At 38.1% G+C, this 18,841-nt stretch overlaps 1 protein-coding gene across 1 annotated transcript in view; it reads left to right on the forward strand.

Annotated features, from left to right (window-relative positions):
• NAALADL2 (N-acetylated alpha-linked acidic dipeptidase like 2) overlaps positions 1-18,841 on the forward strand; it is a 756,112-nt gene that overhangs the window by 678,991 nt on the left and 58,280 nt on the right. The window contains exon 10 of the mRNA XM_082721031.1: positions 14,559-14,652. Within this exon, the coding sequence (XP_082577157.1) occupies positions 14,559-14,652 (94 nt within the window). The remainder of the gene's footprint in view (positions 1-14,558; positions 14,653-18,841) is intronic.

Below are 18,841 nucleotides of genomic sequence, written 5' to 3' on the forward strand. Positions count from 1 at the left end.
TATAGTCAAATATCTGTTTCCTCTCATTTCTGTGAAAAGCCTGAAAATTCCCAGTACTTCACACCGTCTCTGACATACAGCCAGTGCTGTATTTTATACTAAATACTTTATACTAAAATACATATCTTATACTAGAAATGTGCTTAAGCAGTATGAATATGGATGGATAGGTGATCACCGATAACCAAAGAACCTAAAATTGGAGTAATAATAACCTATGGTCTACTAAGATAGATAAATACCAATCATTATGTGTACCAGCTGACCCTCCGACTTTATTACCCTTGCTTTTCCAGATGTACTTTAGATCTGTGTAATCAGGACTGCTTATTGTAAGGAAAATAATAACAATACTTTATATACTCAGGGCATTTTAGGGATTTTTTTTTTTTTTTTTTTTTGCTTCCTAAATCTCTACATCCATTTTCTAGTCTGATAATTTCTGATAGAATCATGTTCCATCTTGATATTAAATGTGCCTGATAGGTATAATTATCCCTTAATTATTCCTGAGAATCATATGGGCAGATTTGGTCATTGTTGTCTCCGTGGCCACTGGTATTCCCAATTTGTCAAAATTAGGAAAAGGATTGGAAAGGAAAGAAAAAGATACAAGTTAGTCTAAGAGTCCAGATTTTGCAACTGGAATGCCCAGCCTCAAGTCTCAGAATAGCATGTGCTACCTAAGTGGCTCTGGGAAAGTGACTTCACTAAGCAGCACTTCTATTTTCTTTTCTGCAAAATAAAATAAGGCTATCGTAAGAATTTAATGATTTAATTCTTGGAAAGAATTTAGAATAATGTCTGGCATATGGCAAGAGCTCATAAATGTTAGTTGCTATTGCAGTTATTATTATTGTTAACATTGTGCTGAAGTTAGTGAAATATAATATACTTAATTTTCAATTTGTTAGTAAGTATATATGTAGTTCAATGCAAATTACTACCAGACGTGATATAAAAGAAAAGTTGGCATCTTAAAGTGTCTTTCTCCAATGTGCTAAGAAATACTAACTGGGTTTTTTTCCTCTAAGAACAATATGACTAGCAGAAGATACAACTGTATTGCAAAGTCAAAATTATGACTACATGTACTAAAGAAGAATTACCAAAAACTACCAGTAAACAAAGTTTATTTGCAAATTAATCTCTAAATATATATTTTTTCTTCTACAATATAGTAACAGATGGGTGATGACACTCACTGAAAAAGGAAAGGTATCAACCCTGAAAAAAAATTTTGGGGTGCTTGGGTGGCTCAGTAGATTACGTGTCTGCTTTTGGCTCAGGTCATGATCCCTGGGTCCTGAGATGGAGCCCCTCATTGGGCTCCCTGCTTAGCGGGGAGTCTGCTTATCTCTCTCCTGCTGCCCTCCCTACTCCCCCACTCCTCTCTTGCTCTCTCTTTCAAATAAATAAATAAATTTTACAAAAAAACCTTATAACAATTACTTTTGTGGCCTAGGCATAGAAAGGAGGCATTCTATTAGCAACAGATTTCCATCTCTTTGCCTGAGGTTTTCTTGTGCGGTGGAGAGCTGTCCATGTACAACAGTCCAGAAGAGTTAAAGATTTAATACCTCCATGAAGCTGTTATGCCCAAGTTTTCATGTCTGAGAGACCACCAAGGAGCCAACACTGATGCAATCACACGAGGGTTTATTTGACAAGCTTAAGCTTGGGCCCAAGTATACCTGACACAGTGCAGTAGGGACTTGGACCCTGAACCAGATTACATTCAGAGATATTAAAGGTGGAGTCGGGGTGGACTCGGCAGTAGATAATTGGGCCACGACTGCTGGCTCAGCAGTAGGTGAGGACAAAGGGGATGTTCAGAAGGGCTATCAGGGTAAAGAAGACTGTCAGGATATTAGAGCCCTGGTTATTATCAAGTCAAGGCCGTTCTCCCTCTGATGAGGCACTAACATGTCAACAATTGGGAGTTTCCTGGTGGAATGTCACATTTCTCCTATCAAGTGTTCTTGTTAGTGAGATTTAGGTTTAACTTTGTTTCCATTTTCTTCTGCCGCTGCCTCCTTCAGTTTTATGGAGGGGAGGGCGATGTTAGGGCTAGACTCGAGGTTGGTACAGCCTTGTTTTTCTTGGCCTCCACAGAAGCAACCTTGGAAAATTCTGAGGACCCTATTTTATTTTGGCTTTCAGATTGTTCCCAGCAGGATTAAATTCCAGTCACACAGAGTGACTCCTAACTTGATAAAATGCATTGTATTGGCTGTCTTTGTCTTGCTTCTCCTCATACCGCTACTCTCTCCTCTCAGTGAAGCACTTGCACTCAGATTTTGTCTCGTAGTCTGTTTCTGAGGGAACCCAAAGGAAGGCTTATGGTCAACTCATGGTAGAGTAGTCAGAATTAGGTTGCGTACAGAGAGGAGATGGAGCTTACAGCAGGAGCAGAGGCTGAAAAGGAGGATTAGTATCAGGGAGCTTGTATTCCTAATCAATAGTGTTTTGCCAACAGAGGTTGTCTTCTTAGTTTTTAATGCCTTGGCATTTGTGAGTGGTTAGTGTATATTTATAAAAAAAAAATAGACCTTCATCAGTTTAGGGGATAGTTTATTTGGCCCATCTATTTAATAATCAAATTAAATTACTGTGGAGACATACCCTGCTTATGCCTCCTTTTCTTTATTCCATAGCTCATCAGTTTCCCATCATGGCCCCCAGAGATGCAGAGAGTTTTTGCAGAATATGCCAGCTGCAACGGCTGTGCAGTGCATGCACAAACCAGACCCCAAACCAGTCCCAGGATTTGTGCTCAGCCCTTTGTAGCTGTAGCTTGTGTGGTGATAACTTTGACAGCAGTTTCTCAGAGTGTTGGCGAGAAAAGGGCTGTCTCTCTTCCAGTGGTCTATATCTATGGGCATCCCACTGGACAGCCACATGGGGTTCCTGAGTCTACCACCATTTGCTTAACACAGGTCTTAAAGTTCACCCACACTTATCCCTGCACTAGGCCCATGGCCCAGACAGGATCCATCCCAGGGAATTCCTAATAATGACCTCCAGTTTTAAGAACCAAATATCTCATTTATTTCTCTTGGTTAAAATCCTTCTCTTCCTTAAAATGAATTTCTCTCCTGGTGGCTTTTGGCGTTCCACAATGATTTTTTTTTTTTTTTTAATTCTTTGCAACAAGGTGACTTCATTTGAAGCAGTTCATCAAACTATTTTAATGTCTTTGGAATCTTAAGAAGGAAAGGGTAGGATCTTCAGCTGTTTCTTTGCTGGAAGCTTAGGAATTCTATAGCTATTTTCCCATCTCTTGTATCCCCCTACTTTTGAGTGTCACAGATGTATGTGCAGAACAGTGGGCACAGGTCTCTGGCAAGGCCTCCAAACATTGTATCTAAACCTCTCCATAGAAAGCAGCCCTCGAGCTGCGTTTTGACAACCACTGGAACTCCCTTGCAAGGTGACTGGGTATCTTCACGTTCTCATGCCAGCGATTAACAAAGTTGTCTCTGTTAGCACCAAGGGAGCAGGTGTGGCATTTAAGTTTTGTGCACTGGTTTCTATGATTTAAGTTTGCTCTGGAGTGATATACATGATAGTTGTGGGCGACATATAGAAGTCCTTGATTTTCTAAGACAGTTTTACTCTCAAGTAATTCTTTTCTATAAATAGACTTGTCAGATCATAGGTTTTTGAGTTGAATGTTGCGTCCTATCAATTTTCCTAACTAAATAAAGCAGTAGAAAGGAGGTGACATAGACAGGTGTGTTTTCGGGGGGGGGGGGTTGGTGCACAAGAATATATTTTGAATAGATAACCGAATAGCTCTGGCTGTAATGTGGAGAAAGGGTTAGAAGCAGATATCCAGATCAGTTAGGAGGTTTGTGGAGTATTTTGAATGACAGGCAATGAGTATCTTAATATGGAATTTTAGCCATATTTGGGGTATAGAGATTTTGCATGCTAAAATTGTGGGGTGCCGTTTACTTTATCTTCTTGCTGAGAAAATAGGCTGGGTATGTCAGGAGTCCATCCTTGCTGTTTTCTCTCTGATGACATCACAATTTTGGAAAGCAGTCCTGAGAACTGGAAGGCTGCTTCTTGCTCTGTTCACCTCCAGGGAGTTGGAGGCCCCTTGTCCATAGCTGGCTGCCCTGAGGTTTGTTATCCATAGGGCGTTTGTTGCTAAATTGGGGGTTTTCTACTTTAAAGTGGCATAAATCAGAGTTGGGTCGCTTCACGATGAACATAACAGCCCAAAGTGCACCATACACCACAAAATCATTTCATGAAGATTTTCACCAGACCATAATTTATTAGCTAGTGCCTGTGCCCTGAAAGTTAAGGGAATAGGGGAAGGACTCCCTGTAGATCACTGAATCATGGCCATATGCCTTGGTTGAATTTTAGGGTTTTCAGACTCCTCACCACATAACCCACAAACAAATTTATTTCCTACTCACCAAGAACTCTGCTCCAGTTATACTGGTTTCTTCATATTTCTCTAAAAAACTGTGCTGCTTTCTGCCACATAATTTTTGCTCATTTTAGTTCCCTTATCTGGAATATCTTCCCCCTTTACACTCTAATTTCTTGAACCCAAAATCTGTACATGTGGCAGAATCCCATTTATATGTTTATTTTTTTTCCATTGTATATTTAAAGTGGAAGAGAAAATGGAGCTTTCTAGGAAACAAAAGATTCATGTTTACTAAATTTTCCACTGTTAACTTTTTCCAGTTGTGTGAAAGTGATATGACTTGTCTCAGGGAGGAAAACCATAAGGGGAGAAACTGTCTTATATTTCTTTTATCTCCCAATTTCACAGTGACGATAAAAGCTCAGTAGATATTAGAGAAATGGTTCATGATTCATCTACTATGTGTCCTATTATGTCACACCATGCCATAGCATCCCAGACTTTCTCAATTTCTTCCTCACACTAACCTATAAAGTAAGTGTTATAATTATTTCACAACACTGCCTTCTAGAGTGGGGCTAGATTGCACCGTAAGTCTGCCTGAAGGCATAAAAACAATCCCACAATGGTAGTTGAACTTATGGCTTAGGTATGAGGCATAAAGTATGGTTGTTTTAATTTGGAATTAAAGAAATGGAACAAATCACATGTTTAGTGAGTGTCTCTGCCTATAACTAAAAAAAAAAAAAAAATTACATTATAGAATTATGGTATTGATATTGCTTTAATAAATCTGTTCTTGTCCAAGTCTGTTGTTAATGAATTAAATAAATTCATTCAAAGCAATCATTACCGACACAGTCATCCTATTTGGCGATGAGATATAATAATTGGGGAGGAGAAGCGTTCCCACTGCAGATAGTCATAGTTTTGTAAATATCTTTTTTTCCATCTAGACAGGTAAGGGAAAGATTTTTGGCAAAATCAAAGAATATAAAAATACCTCCCTGCACAGTAATAAAACAACATACTATTACAAAGTTTAATCAAAAATTACATGTGTGTGTTTTTACGTATATTTTCCTTTGTTAAGTTTCTAAACCTTTAAATACAACTAAAATTATTTTAGGTTAAAGAAAGAAAAAACTTTTATGTGGCAAAATTTAATTTGCCTTTATTACCCTTAAAATCTAGAAGAAGATTATACTAGTGATTATTATCTTTCAATAATATAATCTTGCCTAATACCAATGAAACCAATAACTCCAGAAATATCAATATTACCTAGTGAGAGAGGAAAGAAAGCCTATGCAGTGTGGGTTTGTTAATTAATTTTTTCGATATAATCCTTTTATTTTTTGAACTCTTTTCTACAAAATTATTTTGTTGTCATTATTATTGTTCTAATGCATTCTTCCTTTATCCTGGGCTTGGGGGTAGCATGGTCTGGGAACTGTGGAGAAAGGACACAAGGTTTTAAGGCAGATTGTGTGCTTGTAAAGTTATTATAATGGAGTTTCAGATAGCTTGGGGTGTGATGTCACCAAGATGGCAGGGCAGAAGATTCTGGCCTCCATCTTCCCACAAAGAACAATTAGACAGCTGTCCAAGAATGAAAATAGCTTTGGGAGATCTCAAGGATCCATGTAAGAAGTTTCAGCAAAATAGCAAAGCAGAATAACCTGAGAATAACCACACAAAAGGGGTAGGAAGAGCGGCTTCATTTTGCCTGCATTATTCAGTCCCCCAGGTTTGCGCTACTCAGTGCCAAGAAGCAACACCCTAGCCAGAAAGGGTTCTCTTTGCAGGCACAAAGAGAGCAGAATGACTGACCAGATGAGTAACCATTTGGAGTTACACGAAGGACCTGGCCCTGACTCCTGTCACTGGCCTGCACCTCCGTGTACCAGCAAGTAGTCCCTGTGAAGATCTGCATGTGCACACAACTTGTTCCAGTTTCTGTAACTGGCCTTTAGTGTGTGTGCACCTCTGGCTAGCCTCGGTGGCCACGTGAGTGGCCAAACCCCCACTGCTGTGGGTGCCTGAAGCCAGTCCTGATCCCTGTCATGGACCTACACTGCTGGCGGCACTTGCAAATAGCCCCTGGAGGGCACACCTGCTGCTGCTGGCACTGACTCTGCTTACCAGACCCTCCAAAGTGCCTGGGCCTGCAACAAGCCTCTGCAGCCACCTGGGTATCCACTGATTGCCCATGTCCTGCAGCTACGTATGCACCCACAGTTGGCCCCAGCCTCTGCTGCTGGCCAGGGCTTTTGCCAGTGTATGTGCACCAGCAGTTGGCCCCTGTCATGATGCAGACACCTGTAGCCAGCAACACAGCTGGCTCTGGCCACCACTGCCAACATGCCCTGTTCCCTTTCCTCTGAGAAGCCCAACAGCCATTCCAGCCAGTCAGGGCACCACACAGCTCTTGCTGTCAAGGATCATGCAATTGTCAACATCATGCACCTCAGCTGCCTAAGCCAATGAGATACTTTGCCACCTTAAATCTTGACATATTTGTGACTTTTAGTTTTCACCTTGCCATTGATTTCTAGTTTCATACCATCGTGATCAGAAGACACTGGTATGATTTTTATCTTCTTTTTTATCTTATGACTTTTTTGGTGGTCTAACACCTGGTCTATCTTGGAGAATGTTTCATGTGTGCTCAAGAAGAATGTGTGTTTGACTGCTGTTGGACGGAATGTTATCTAAATGTCAGTGAGATCCACCAGGTCAAACATCTAGTTTAAGTCCAATGTTTCCTTATGGATTTTCTGCTTGGATGATATAACCAATGTTGAAAGAGATATTAAAGTCACCTGCTCTTATTGTATCTCTCTTTTCTGTCTTTGGGTCTGTTGATATTTACTTTATGCATTTAGATGCTCCTATGTTGAATGCATAAATATTTACAAATTTTATATCTTCTTGTTGGTTTCTCCTTAGCATTGTATCATGACCTTCTTTGTCTCCTATTCCTGTCTCAATCTTATATAAATTAAGCTGCCCCTGTTTTCTTTCATGTTCATGTGGAACTTACTATTTCCCCCTCCATTCACATTCAGTCTGGGTGTGTCCCTAAAGCTTCAGTGAGTGTCTTGTGGATGGTATATAGCTGGGCCTTGTGTTTTTACCCATTCAGCCACTCTATGTCTTTTCATTGGAAAATTTAGTCCACTGACATTTAAAGTAATTATTGACAGGCATAGACTTACTACTTTTTTTAAAAGATTTTATTTATTTATTTGACAGAGAGAGACACAGCAAGAGAGGAAACACAAGCAGGGGGAGTGGGAGAGGGAGAAGGAGGCTCTCTGCTGAGCAAGAGCCTGAGGCAGGATTTGATCCCAGGATCCTGGGATCATGACCTGAGTAGAACCACTTAATGACTGAGCTACCCAGGCACCCCAGGCATAGACTTACTATTGCCATTTGTTAATTGTTTTCTGACTGTTTTAGAATTCTTTTGTTTCTTTCTTCTTCTCTTGCTCTCTTCCTTTGTGACTTATTTTCTCTAGTGGTATACTTCAATTGCTATCTTCATTTTTGTGTATCTATTATAGGTTTTTCCTTTGCTGTTACCATAAGACTTATATAAAGCATCTTATATTTACAATAGTCTGTTTTAAGCTGATAACAACTTAAATTCAAATGCACACTAAAACTTGATACTTTTACTTTCATACTCCCACCACATGTTATGTTTTTGATGCCACAATTTACATCATTAACTTATATTGATTAAAAGCTTATGGTAGTTATTTTTAATATTTTTGTCTTTTAGTTCATACTTGGTTTCTGTGATTTATCCACCACCATTAAAAATTAGACTATTCTGTATTTATCTATTTGTCCTTATTAATGAAATTTATCCTTCCATGTTTTCCTGTTATCCTTTTGTTTCAGATCAAAGAGTTCCTTTTAACACTTCTTGTAAGACTGGTCTAGTAGGGGTGAATTTCTTCAGCTTTTGCTTGTCTCAAAAACTCTGTATCTCTTCTTCAATGATGAAGGACAGTTTTGCTGGGCAGAATATTCTTGGTTGGCTTTTTTTCTTTTTCTTTTGGCACTTTGTATATATTATCGCTGTCTCTCCTGGACTGAAAAGTTACTCTAGAAAAATCTACTGATAATCTTATGGAATTTCTCTTATATAGAACAAGTTGTTTTTCATTTTGCTTCTTTTAACGTTCTCTCTTTGTTTGTAACTTTGTCCATTTAATTATAATGCATTTTGGTGTGGTTCTTTTTGGATTTATGTTATTTGGATCTTACAAGTTAGGGAAGTTTTTAGCCATTATTTCTCTCTTTTTTTAAGATATATTTATTTTAGAAAGAGAGAGTGTACACACACAAAAACGTGAGTTGGGGGGAGGGGCAGAGGGAGAATGGCAATCTCAAGGAGACTCCCTATTGAGCCAGGAGCCTGATCTGGGGCAATCTGGAGTTCAGACTCATGACCCCGAGTTCAGAACCTGAGCCCAAATCAAGAGTTGGATGTTTAACTGACTGAGTCCTACCCATTATTTTTTTCAGTTTCTAAAACTTATGATTTCACTTGTATGTGGAATCTAAGAAATAAAACAAATGAAAAAGCAAACAAAAAGAATCATACTTCTAATTCAGAGAAAAAACTGATGGTTGCCAGAGGGAAGGGGGTTAGGAGAATGGACATAATAGATGAATTAGAGTGGGAGATACAGGCAGTGGATAAGTTATGGGAATTAAAAAGTATAGCACAGGGAATATAATCAATGATATTATATTAGCGTTGTACGGTGTCAGATGGTAGCTATAGTTGTGGTGAACAATAAGGTACAGAGTTGTGCAATAATTATGTTGTACACCTGAGACTAATGTAACACAGTGTGTTGTCTATATTCAAATAAAAATTTAAAAAGAAATTTTTTAAAAAGATGTTTTTAAAGTTTTCTGTCCCTTTCTCTTTCTTTTCTCCTTCTGGGACCTCTAGAATGTGAATATTGATCTGTTTGATGGTATCCCACATGTCTCTTAAGCTGCCTTCTCTCTTTTTTATTGTTTTTTTCTTTTCTACTTGTTCTTCTGATTAGATCAAGTCATATTTTTGAGTTTGCTGATCTTTTCTTCTGCTTGATCTAGTCGGCTATTGAAATCATCTACTGGATTTTCCACTTAGTTATTATATTCTTCAGTTCTATGATTTGTTTGATACTCTTTAAATATTTTATCTTTATTGAAATTCTCACATTGCTTGTGCATTGTTCTTCTTACTGGTTAGCAAACTCATTACTTTGAACTCTTTATCAAGTAAATCACTTTCTCCATTTCATTAAGGTCTGTTTCTGGAGTTTTATCTTATTCTTTTGTTTGGAACATATTTCTCTATTTTCTTCATTTTACCTCACTGTCTGTGTTGGTTTCTGTGCATTACATAAAAACTACCATTCTTGATGGAACTGTCTTGTATAAGAGACAAACTGTATTATTGATGGAATTATCTTGTATAGGAGACAAACTGTATTATTCAGCCTGGCTCTAGCTCTTGGTTTTCTCTAAAACCTTTGTGATTTGGCTTACAGTATTTGAGTGTGTGCCAAGACCTGTTGGTGTCGCAAAGGGGAGAATTTCAGTCAACAACTAGATAGATGCAAGCTGATTGGAAACAACATTCTCAGGCAGAAGCTTTTGAAGTATGCAAATAAACCTCTGTCAGAGAAAGACTAACAAAAAGGCATATCTGTTGTCTTCTTCTTTTTCTTTCTTTCTTTCTTTTTTTTTTTTTTTTTTAGACTTTGTTTATTTATTTGAGAGAGAAAGTGAGAGAGAGCACAAGAAGGGGGAGCTATGGAGGAAGAAGGAGAAGCAGGCTCCCTACAGCCCCATATGGAGCTCCATCCCAGGACCCTGGGATACTCACATGAACCGAAGGCAGATGTTTAACCAACTGAGCCACTCAGACACCCCTTCTATTGGCTTCCTAAATGCTGAACCCTAGAGGGATAGCCAATTAGGAAGCATTTCTTTGCTTGCTAAGATCCTTCAAAACTCATGCATTCAAGCTCCACTTGCCTGCATAGCCAGGATATCAAGAGGTGTGTCCCTTGGGAGGCAGCTGCAAAAACTGGGGTGCTGAATATGTATATAAACTCCTTCCAGGATGATATTGGTGGTTTGGAGCAGGCTACAGGGAGAATGCTAAGATCATGTCTATTGGCTTCTCTGTTCTCTGGGGAGATGCATGTTGTATTAGGCACCTAACCCTCAGGCAGCAGTTATAAAGTATACAAATAGACCTCTTTCAGGCAAAGACTGGGAGATTGGCATTTCTCTCTTCTTATTTTGCACTGAGCCCTGCAGGGATAGCTGATTAAGAAATGTTTTTTGTTTTTGTTTTTGTTTACTATAGTCTTCCAGGAATGCAAACTCAAGAACTCGGGCCCTACTGGCCACCAGAGTCAGGCAATCAAGGTGTGCATCTTCTGGGTAGCAGCTACAAAACCTGGGTACCAGACAGGGGTGCAATCTCCTTTTCAGGAGACACTGGTGACCTGGAGCAGGGCAGAGAGAGAATATGAAGATGGTGAAGATAACACCTGCCAGCCTCCTCAGTCTCCAGAAAGAATTGCAGTTGACCCCTAGATGTGACTGACTCTCAGGCTGTAGCTTTTTTTTTTTTTTTTTTAAGACTTTATTTATTTATTTGAGAGAGAGACAGTGAGAGAGAGCATGAGCAAGGAGAACGTCAGAGGGAGAAGCAGACTCCCCATGGAGCTGGGAGCCCGATGCGGGACTCGATCCCGGGACTCCGGGATCATGACCTGAGCCAAAGGCAGTCGTCCAACCAACTGAGCCACCCAGTCGTCCCCTGTAGCTTTTAAGATATGTAAATTGACCTATTTCAGGGGAAAACATTTTTTGCTGCTACCTCTTCACTGAGCCCAGGGGACTCACAACAAATCCTCACAAGCCCCTTAACAGCTGTTTCTTTGTTTGCTATAGTGTTGTAGGTCTTGTGGGCACAAGTCTCATTGGCTTTTGGGGCTAGGTGTTTTGGGGCCTGCCCCTCAGGCAGAAGTCTTAAAAGGCAGAGCACTCCATGTTGGATCCAAATGCTTCTCTCCTCAGGGAGAAAATGGAACTTGGTAGTTTTTTCCCAATTGTATGTTGCTGTGATATGGTAGTGTTTACAGTCGTGGTGTGTCTCAGTCTTTCTTACACATTTCAAAGTGGGGCTTTTTTTATTTATCTGATGTGTAGGAATCGTTCAATTAGATTTTTTTTTTCTTCAGAGGGAATTGTCCTGTGTGTAGCTCTAGATGCAGTGTGTCCATGGGACAAGGTAAAGTCAGGATCCTTCTATATTATCATCTTGGACTGGAACCCAGTAAGTCTTACACTTAAGGCTATGTTTTTAACATAGAATTAATTCCCCCACTAACTACCTCTAAGTTTGTCAAGATAAGATGTTTAAGTGTAAAGCACTTTGAAAAGAGTGGGGCTTTATATAAATAAAGGGATGATTGCTTTGGCTTGCCTGAATAAGTGAATTCAGAGTGGATGAGAAGAGTGTGGGTATAGGTCATCTTTCCCACTTCATGGCAAGACCTACGCAAATCTCCCTCTTGCTCAGGAAACTGCAAGTAAAGCCAATTTAGTTTCAGCATTCTATCATGAGCCAGGTGCCTTAGAAGTCCCAGGATTTGTTGTCACGTTCTTTTTGAGAGAAATAGCAAGGTGGCTGGCTTATATTCCAGTTGTCTGAGCTGCCAAATGACTCTTAAAACAAAAAACAACTTTCTTCAGCAGCACACAGTGAAGTTGCCTTTCTCCTCCCTCCCCATTCTTTCATTTTAATCCTTTATAATGTGTGGTTTCCAGACTCCAAAACTATAAACAAAACATGTCTGTTCTGTAGTTTCCATTATCCAGTGCAAATTGAAAAAAGAAACCATAATGTTTCTTAATCTTCTTTAAAAATTTCTTTTTACAAATAATTTATTTCCAAATATCAGCATTTCTTACATGATTTGGATGTAGTAAGGTGGAATAGAGACAGAATTCATATCAACCTATTGCAGATAAGGTTTTCCCCCTGAAAAACAGCATAATCAGGGTAGGCATTTTCCCAGGATTTTTGTGATCACTATTCTGGAGATAATACTCTGCAAATAAACATGGGCATCGAGGAAAAAGTGGTTACTACTTTTGGGAAAAAATATCTCAAAGAAATAAAGGGACACCAAAACTGTTTCTTCTCTCTCTTTCTTTCTAAAAGATGTATTTTTTTTTTCAAGCATTTACAAGAAGGTCGAATTGAACTGTATTTTTATCATGACTTAAATTGTGCAAACACCCGGGAATTAAAACTTTTAATTAGTAAGTGGAATTTGACCCTTGTTGAATATGTAGATTTGAATATTTAACATCATTTTTTCCTTGTAAATTGTATCTTTTACGTGTTCTATAATGCCTCAAGTTAGTGTGCTAATTCCCCAGTGTAGTTTCACAAGACAATATTTTCATTTACTAACAACATTTCATAGTACATTAATAACATCAACACAATCACATTCCTCTCTGTGCCAGCTTCAGGGTTATTAGAGATGTAGGGACATTTGTTACGCTAAGGTAAATATCAAATATCAGTTGAAAAAAAGGGAGAATAACAGTGCTTTTGCCGCCAGCCCTAAGTTCTTTTGAGATGTATATGAATACATATGATCTGTTCAGTCTCTAAAACATTTGCTGGTTCAGCTGTGGTGCATATTTTGGTTTTCAGACAGTTTTGGAGCATGGTGGGGGGTGATATGCATATATGAAGATCCTACGTATAAGTTTTGAGGATGTCATTAAAGTTTGTTTAACTTTAATTTAAACATAGACCTCAAAGACATATAAATGATACTAGTTTATCAAAACTAGATTTTGGAAAAGTAATTAAAAATAGAGTAAAGCATTAAGGAAAATAGTAACTAAGATTTTAATGGAATTTTTCAGACTAAATTCTATTCTATTTTACTTTTTCTCTAGTTCCTAATGAAAACAACAGTTCATTTATTTTTCTTAAGTTTTCTTTAAATTCTAGTTTGTTATGGGATGCCTGGGTGGTTCAGCTGGTGAAGCTTCTGCCTTTGGCTCAGGTCATGATCTCAGAGTGCTGGGATTGAGCCCCATATCAGGCTTTCTGCTCAGCCAGAGCGTCTGCTTCTCCTTCTCACTGTCCCTCTGTGCTCTCTCTGTCTCAAGTGAATAAATCAAATCTTTAAAAAAATAAAAATTAAAAAAAAAATTTCCAGTTAGTTAATACGGTATAATATTAGTTTCAGGCGTACCATTTAGTGATTCAGTACTTATGTACAACACACAGTGTTCATCATTAGAAGTGCACTCCTTAATCCCCATCACCTATTTCACCCATCCCCTTGCCCACCATCTGGTAACCATCTGGTCATTCAGACTAAATTATATTTTAAATGAAATAAATTGATCATTAATTTTGTCTGGGGTATTACTTTAATCCCCTAACCAGATATTGATTTTCATTTACTTCTCTCTACTGTGTGTGTGTTTTTTTAATTGTGTAACATTCTGAACTGCTGTATAAAGAATTGTTTTAAAGTTTAAATATTATAACTTCTTCAACTAGGGTGCTGTTAATATTTTAGCTAAAAAAAGAAGAAAATGTTATATTCCTTTATACTATTTTGAAACATGAAAAATGCACTGATTTTTTTTTTCTTCATAGGAAAGTAAAACTAGGGGTACCTAGATGGTTTAGTATGTTAAGGGTCTGCCTTCGGCTCCAATCATGATCCTAGGGTCCCGCTCAGTGGGGAGTCTGCTTCCTCTTCTCCCTCTGTCTCTCCCCTGCTGTCTCTTTCTCTGTCTCTCAAACAAATAAAATCTTTTTTAAAAAAGTGGAAAGAGGGGATCTGGGTGGCTCAGTTAGTTAAGCATCTGGTTTCGGCTCAGGTCATGATCCTAAGGTCCTGAGATAGGAGCCTGTTGGGTTCCCTGCTTAGCAGGAAATTAAAAGGCAAAGATACCTTATAAATGTATATTTTACTCTCTGTGTTTTTGCTGCTGTGGTTACATAAGAATGTATTTTAAAAAATGGAAAAAAAATCAGAAACCCTTAATACTGAATACTAGCATCTTTTGTGTTTTTTTCTTTCAGCTCTCAGGAGAAGTGATTTTGCAAATTGCCAATGAACCAGTTCTGCCCTTTAATGCTCTCGATGTAGCTTTAGAAGTTCAAAACAGCCTTAAAGGTAATTTTTCTTTGAATTATAGTAATTTTAGCAAATGAAAGATTGTTCAACTAATTTTTAATGAGCAATGGATAAAATCATATGCTATCTTATTAACTATGACAACACAGGACTCCCTGCCTGGAGAGGATTATCATGAGAAGGGCTTAGAAGAAATCGGACTGCCATGTCAATAGAAAAGAGATGTATTTATGTGTGAGCACAAGACAAAATATCAGATTATAAAGGATGTTTCATCTACTTCCCTTTGTCAGAGAGATTTATAATTTCAAACTTCTATTATCATTTATAAATTCCACATGGAAAAAATATAGATCAGATATTTTTCCAAATAAATAAAGAAGGAAGCAGGTAGTTTGTAGCTAACGTTCAGTCAGTTCAAACAAGATTGACCCAGACGTTTCTCCTTTGGGATTGATTTCTGAGGTAGATGCCAGATCACCGAAGTGTTGGTCCACCCTAGATTAAAGGTGACCAGAAGAGAGTTATTTCCATAGTTTCTATTTCAATCCCTTCATGTTTGGATACATCTCTTTCTGCAGAATTCTAATACCACCCTAATCGTTACCTTCATTTCCCTTTTATCTACATACAAAGCTTTCGACTAAGCTTGTAATTTGGCTTCATTAACCAAATACTAAGGGCAATATTGTAATTAAAAAATGTACCCACCTCTTTGAGTCACACATCTTATTGTCAGATATTTAATGTGTGTTTTGTAGACATATACGTCTCAATACCAAAGTCAATATTTTAACTATAATCCTTAAGCAGTAATTCTTAGAAAATTGTCATTTATTCTTTTTTTGTGGGGGGAGTGAATTATTCTTAACAGCCAAATATTTCTGGTATCTGTAAGTTTAATACTCTTTTTTTTCTTTTTTAAATCTTGTCTATCAGGATTGCTTCTTAACCTGGAGAATACTATAACACAACTCCCGCCCTCAATGATTCTTATTATATTGGCTATAAACCATAACCCTGAAAGCAAATGAGCTGTTTAGGGTTATTTGTTCCCATATGAAGTGGCCTCAGATTGCTCTGTTTTGGTATATTGAAGTTGGTCTCTATACAGTTTCCTTTTTTTTCCACTTTTGTCAAGCTTCTATCATAGACTTGCTTGATGCAAGGTTTCCACGAACCTTCAATTTGTAAAAAATGTAAAATATGAGTTTCTGTGAAACTCCATAAAGCAAAGTGCAATGAAATGAGGTATGCCTATATTTTGGGCAGCATTAGAGCTCAGAAGAAATACCTGTATTTTAATGAGATAATTTAATACAATTATTCAGCCTTCAGGAGGGTTTCAAATACAGCACTGACAGAGCTGTATTTAATCAGGCTACAGCTCTAATGGGAGAGGGACAATGAATTAGATAAGATATAACTGGGAGTATGTGCAAAGGAGCACCCATGGGAGTGGACCATAGTATCTAAATTGGGCATGGAATAAAGTCAGGAAATGAAGGCAATGAGGGAAAACAGAAAGGGGAGGAGGAGTGACAGATGCTACTTCCTGGTGCCATCAAAGAATTGGGAGTGAGTGAGCTAGAAGGACTCTTTTGCTGGTGGCCAGAAAATGGGATTGTTAAAAATGTGATCATACAAAGAGTGAAGACATCGGTAATGACATTGTTCAGGCAAGGACATGACCGTGGCAGTGGGATAGGAGGAAAGGAGGCTAAGGGAAGAAGAGTCTAGAATATGTGCATTTGGAAATTGCCAAGAATTGAAACAGGAGTAATTATTATAAGAAGGAGTGACAAAACCAGGAGCAAAAAACTTCAAAGAATGCACAGTAATGCAGAGGACCCTCCTAGTGTTCTTCTAGGGAAAGGGCTACAAAGTGCCTGGGAGAAGGAACCATCACTTGAGAGGGCTGTCTTGGATTCAGTATCCTTAGGAGAAAGTCAGATTTTAGTTAAAGGAAGAAGGTCCAAAAAATATCATGAAAATAAGCCAGGTTAATAATTCTTTCTTTAATAGTTATATCTAAAAGTGTGTTAGCGGAGTGCCTGGGTGGCTCAGTGGGTTAAGCCGCTGCCTTCGGCTCAGGTCATGATCCCAGGGTCCTGGGATCGAGCCCCGCATCGGGCTCTCTGCTCAGCAGGGAGCCTGCTTCCTCCTCTCTCTCTGCCTGCCTCTCTGCCTGCTTGTGATCTCTCTCTGTCAAATAAATAAATAAAATCTTTAAAAAAATAAATAAATAAAAAATAAAAAAATAAAAAATAAATAAATAAAAGTGTGTTAGTACAAGGGGGAAAAAATAACCAAACTACGGTCATTCTACAAAGATTTTTACTGTGGGCTGATGCTACTAAGGCTAGATGAACCTCTCCCTAAAATCAAGTTTCTTAGTTGGGTGAGCCAGGAGCATTTTGGCTTCTTGCTGCTATATTGGGCTGCTTCCACTCTACGTAAAGAACTTTTCCTTTGGTTGTCGGTTTTGTATGAGTTGTGTTTCTTTTGATGTGAGACTCCTTGGGTCTCCCTCTACTTTCACTCAGAAAGATGTGGGCAGACTTAAGATGTGCCTGTACTAGAAACATAAAACAAAGCAAAAGAAAAATGTAACAAAAACATTGATATACAAGCAAAAAAAAAAATATTTTTACTGTGACTTGAGTGTAAATGTTTGTTCAAAGTGATATGATTCATCACCTTTAAGCTATATACATTTTTGTGTTTTAATCATCATGATTCAAAGTTATTTACTGTATATCAAGGTAAAACATCATTCAAATATCTGCTAAATTATAGGAAATTTGATGTACCTGTTCCATTTTGCGTACTCTGGTTATTACCTTATTACTAAAATAGAATAATATGCTATAATGTGTGAATAATAGACACAATTTATAACAATTAAATAAATATTTAAGTTTCATTTTAGCTACAGTCTGAGATAATTTCATTAGCTAAACAGAGTTCCTGTACCATGTTAAATGAAACATCTAATTTTACTGCTTAATACAAGCTTTAATTGTTGATATATTTTCTTATTTTGTTATGACAGCTAGCAGTGATTAGTCTTGAGTTCTCAATCACAGCTTAAAAAAAAAAAAAAAAAGTGACCTTCAAGGCTGGACTATAAAATACTGTTTCTCCCTACTGCAAAGAGTTTACGTATGAAGGTCTCTGAAACCCAATTGCATTTTCAACGCTGTAATTTTTACCCCTTGACAACGGGCCATCTTGTTTATTTATTACTCTAGTTTACGGTAGCAGCAGACCATTCTCTACTGTTCTCACAACCACCAGAAAGAAGGATAATTTACCAGTGAATAATTTGTTTGAGTTGATTTATTATACAGTCTTGAAAGCTCATTTTGACTGAGTGACCTTGGCTCTTAATATTTGGTCAATGCCAAACACATAATAGTTAGAGAATGAATATTTATATGTGGTACATGGAGATATAATGTAAATAGTGACTGATAAGATAACTGATATGCTTCAGGGGTACATTTTTGCAAATAAAAGTATGTCCAAAAAATGCACACGCAGGGCACTGGTGCTAGTGTGCAGGCAGCAGAGACAGGTGCCAAGAATAAACGAAGTAGCACCACACCCTTGAACGTGGAAGCAGACTAAGGCCTGAGCATTTAACAACCTGACTAAATTTACTCTTTCTCACTTTATCCACTTTTTAATGTTTAAAACAGCACTTCAAAATAGCTAAGGGACTTTGTGAGTCTGATGCTTTCTGTTTAATATCTGCTCTTTTTCTTTTTTTTTTTTTAAAAGATTTTATTTATTTGACAGATAGAGATCACAAGCAGGCAGAGAGGTAGGCAGAGAGAGAGAGGAGGAAGCAGGCTCCCCGCTGAGCAGAGAGCCCGATGTGGGGCTCGATCCCAGAATCCTGGGATCATGACCTGAGCCGAAGGCAGCGGCTTCAACCCACTGAGCCACCCAGGTGCCCCTATCTGCTCTTTTTCTTAATTGGAATTCTGTTATTTACCATTATTGTAAAACCTAAAAATGACCAAATAAAGTAAAAGTCACTTTCATTTGATCTGGCTATGTACACATTTATTTAGTGCAAGCCAGACTCAGCAGGAAACAGGTTCTAACTGTGTGGCTTGTTGCCACCTTCTGATTGTCTCACTAAATGTAAAATGGTTGTTGGCAGGATTTTCTCCTGTTCTTTAAAAAACCGACAATGGTAACTTTATCTGACTTTTTC

The sequence above is a fragment of the Mustela nivalis genome, assembly GCF_964662115.1.
Source record: "Mustela nivalis genome assembly, chromosome: 1".
NCBI lineage: Eukaryota > Metazoa > Chordata > Mammalia > Carnivora > Mustelidae > Mustela > Mustela nivalis.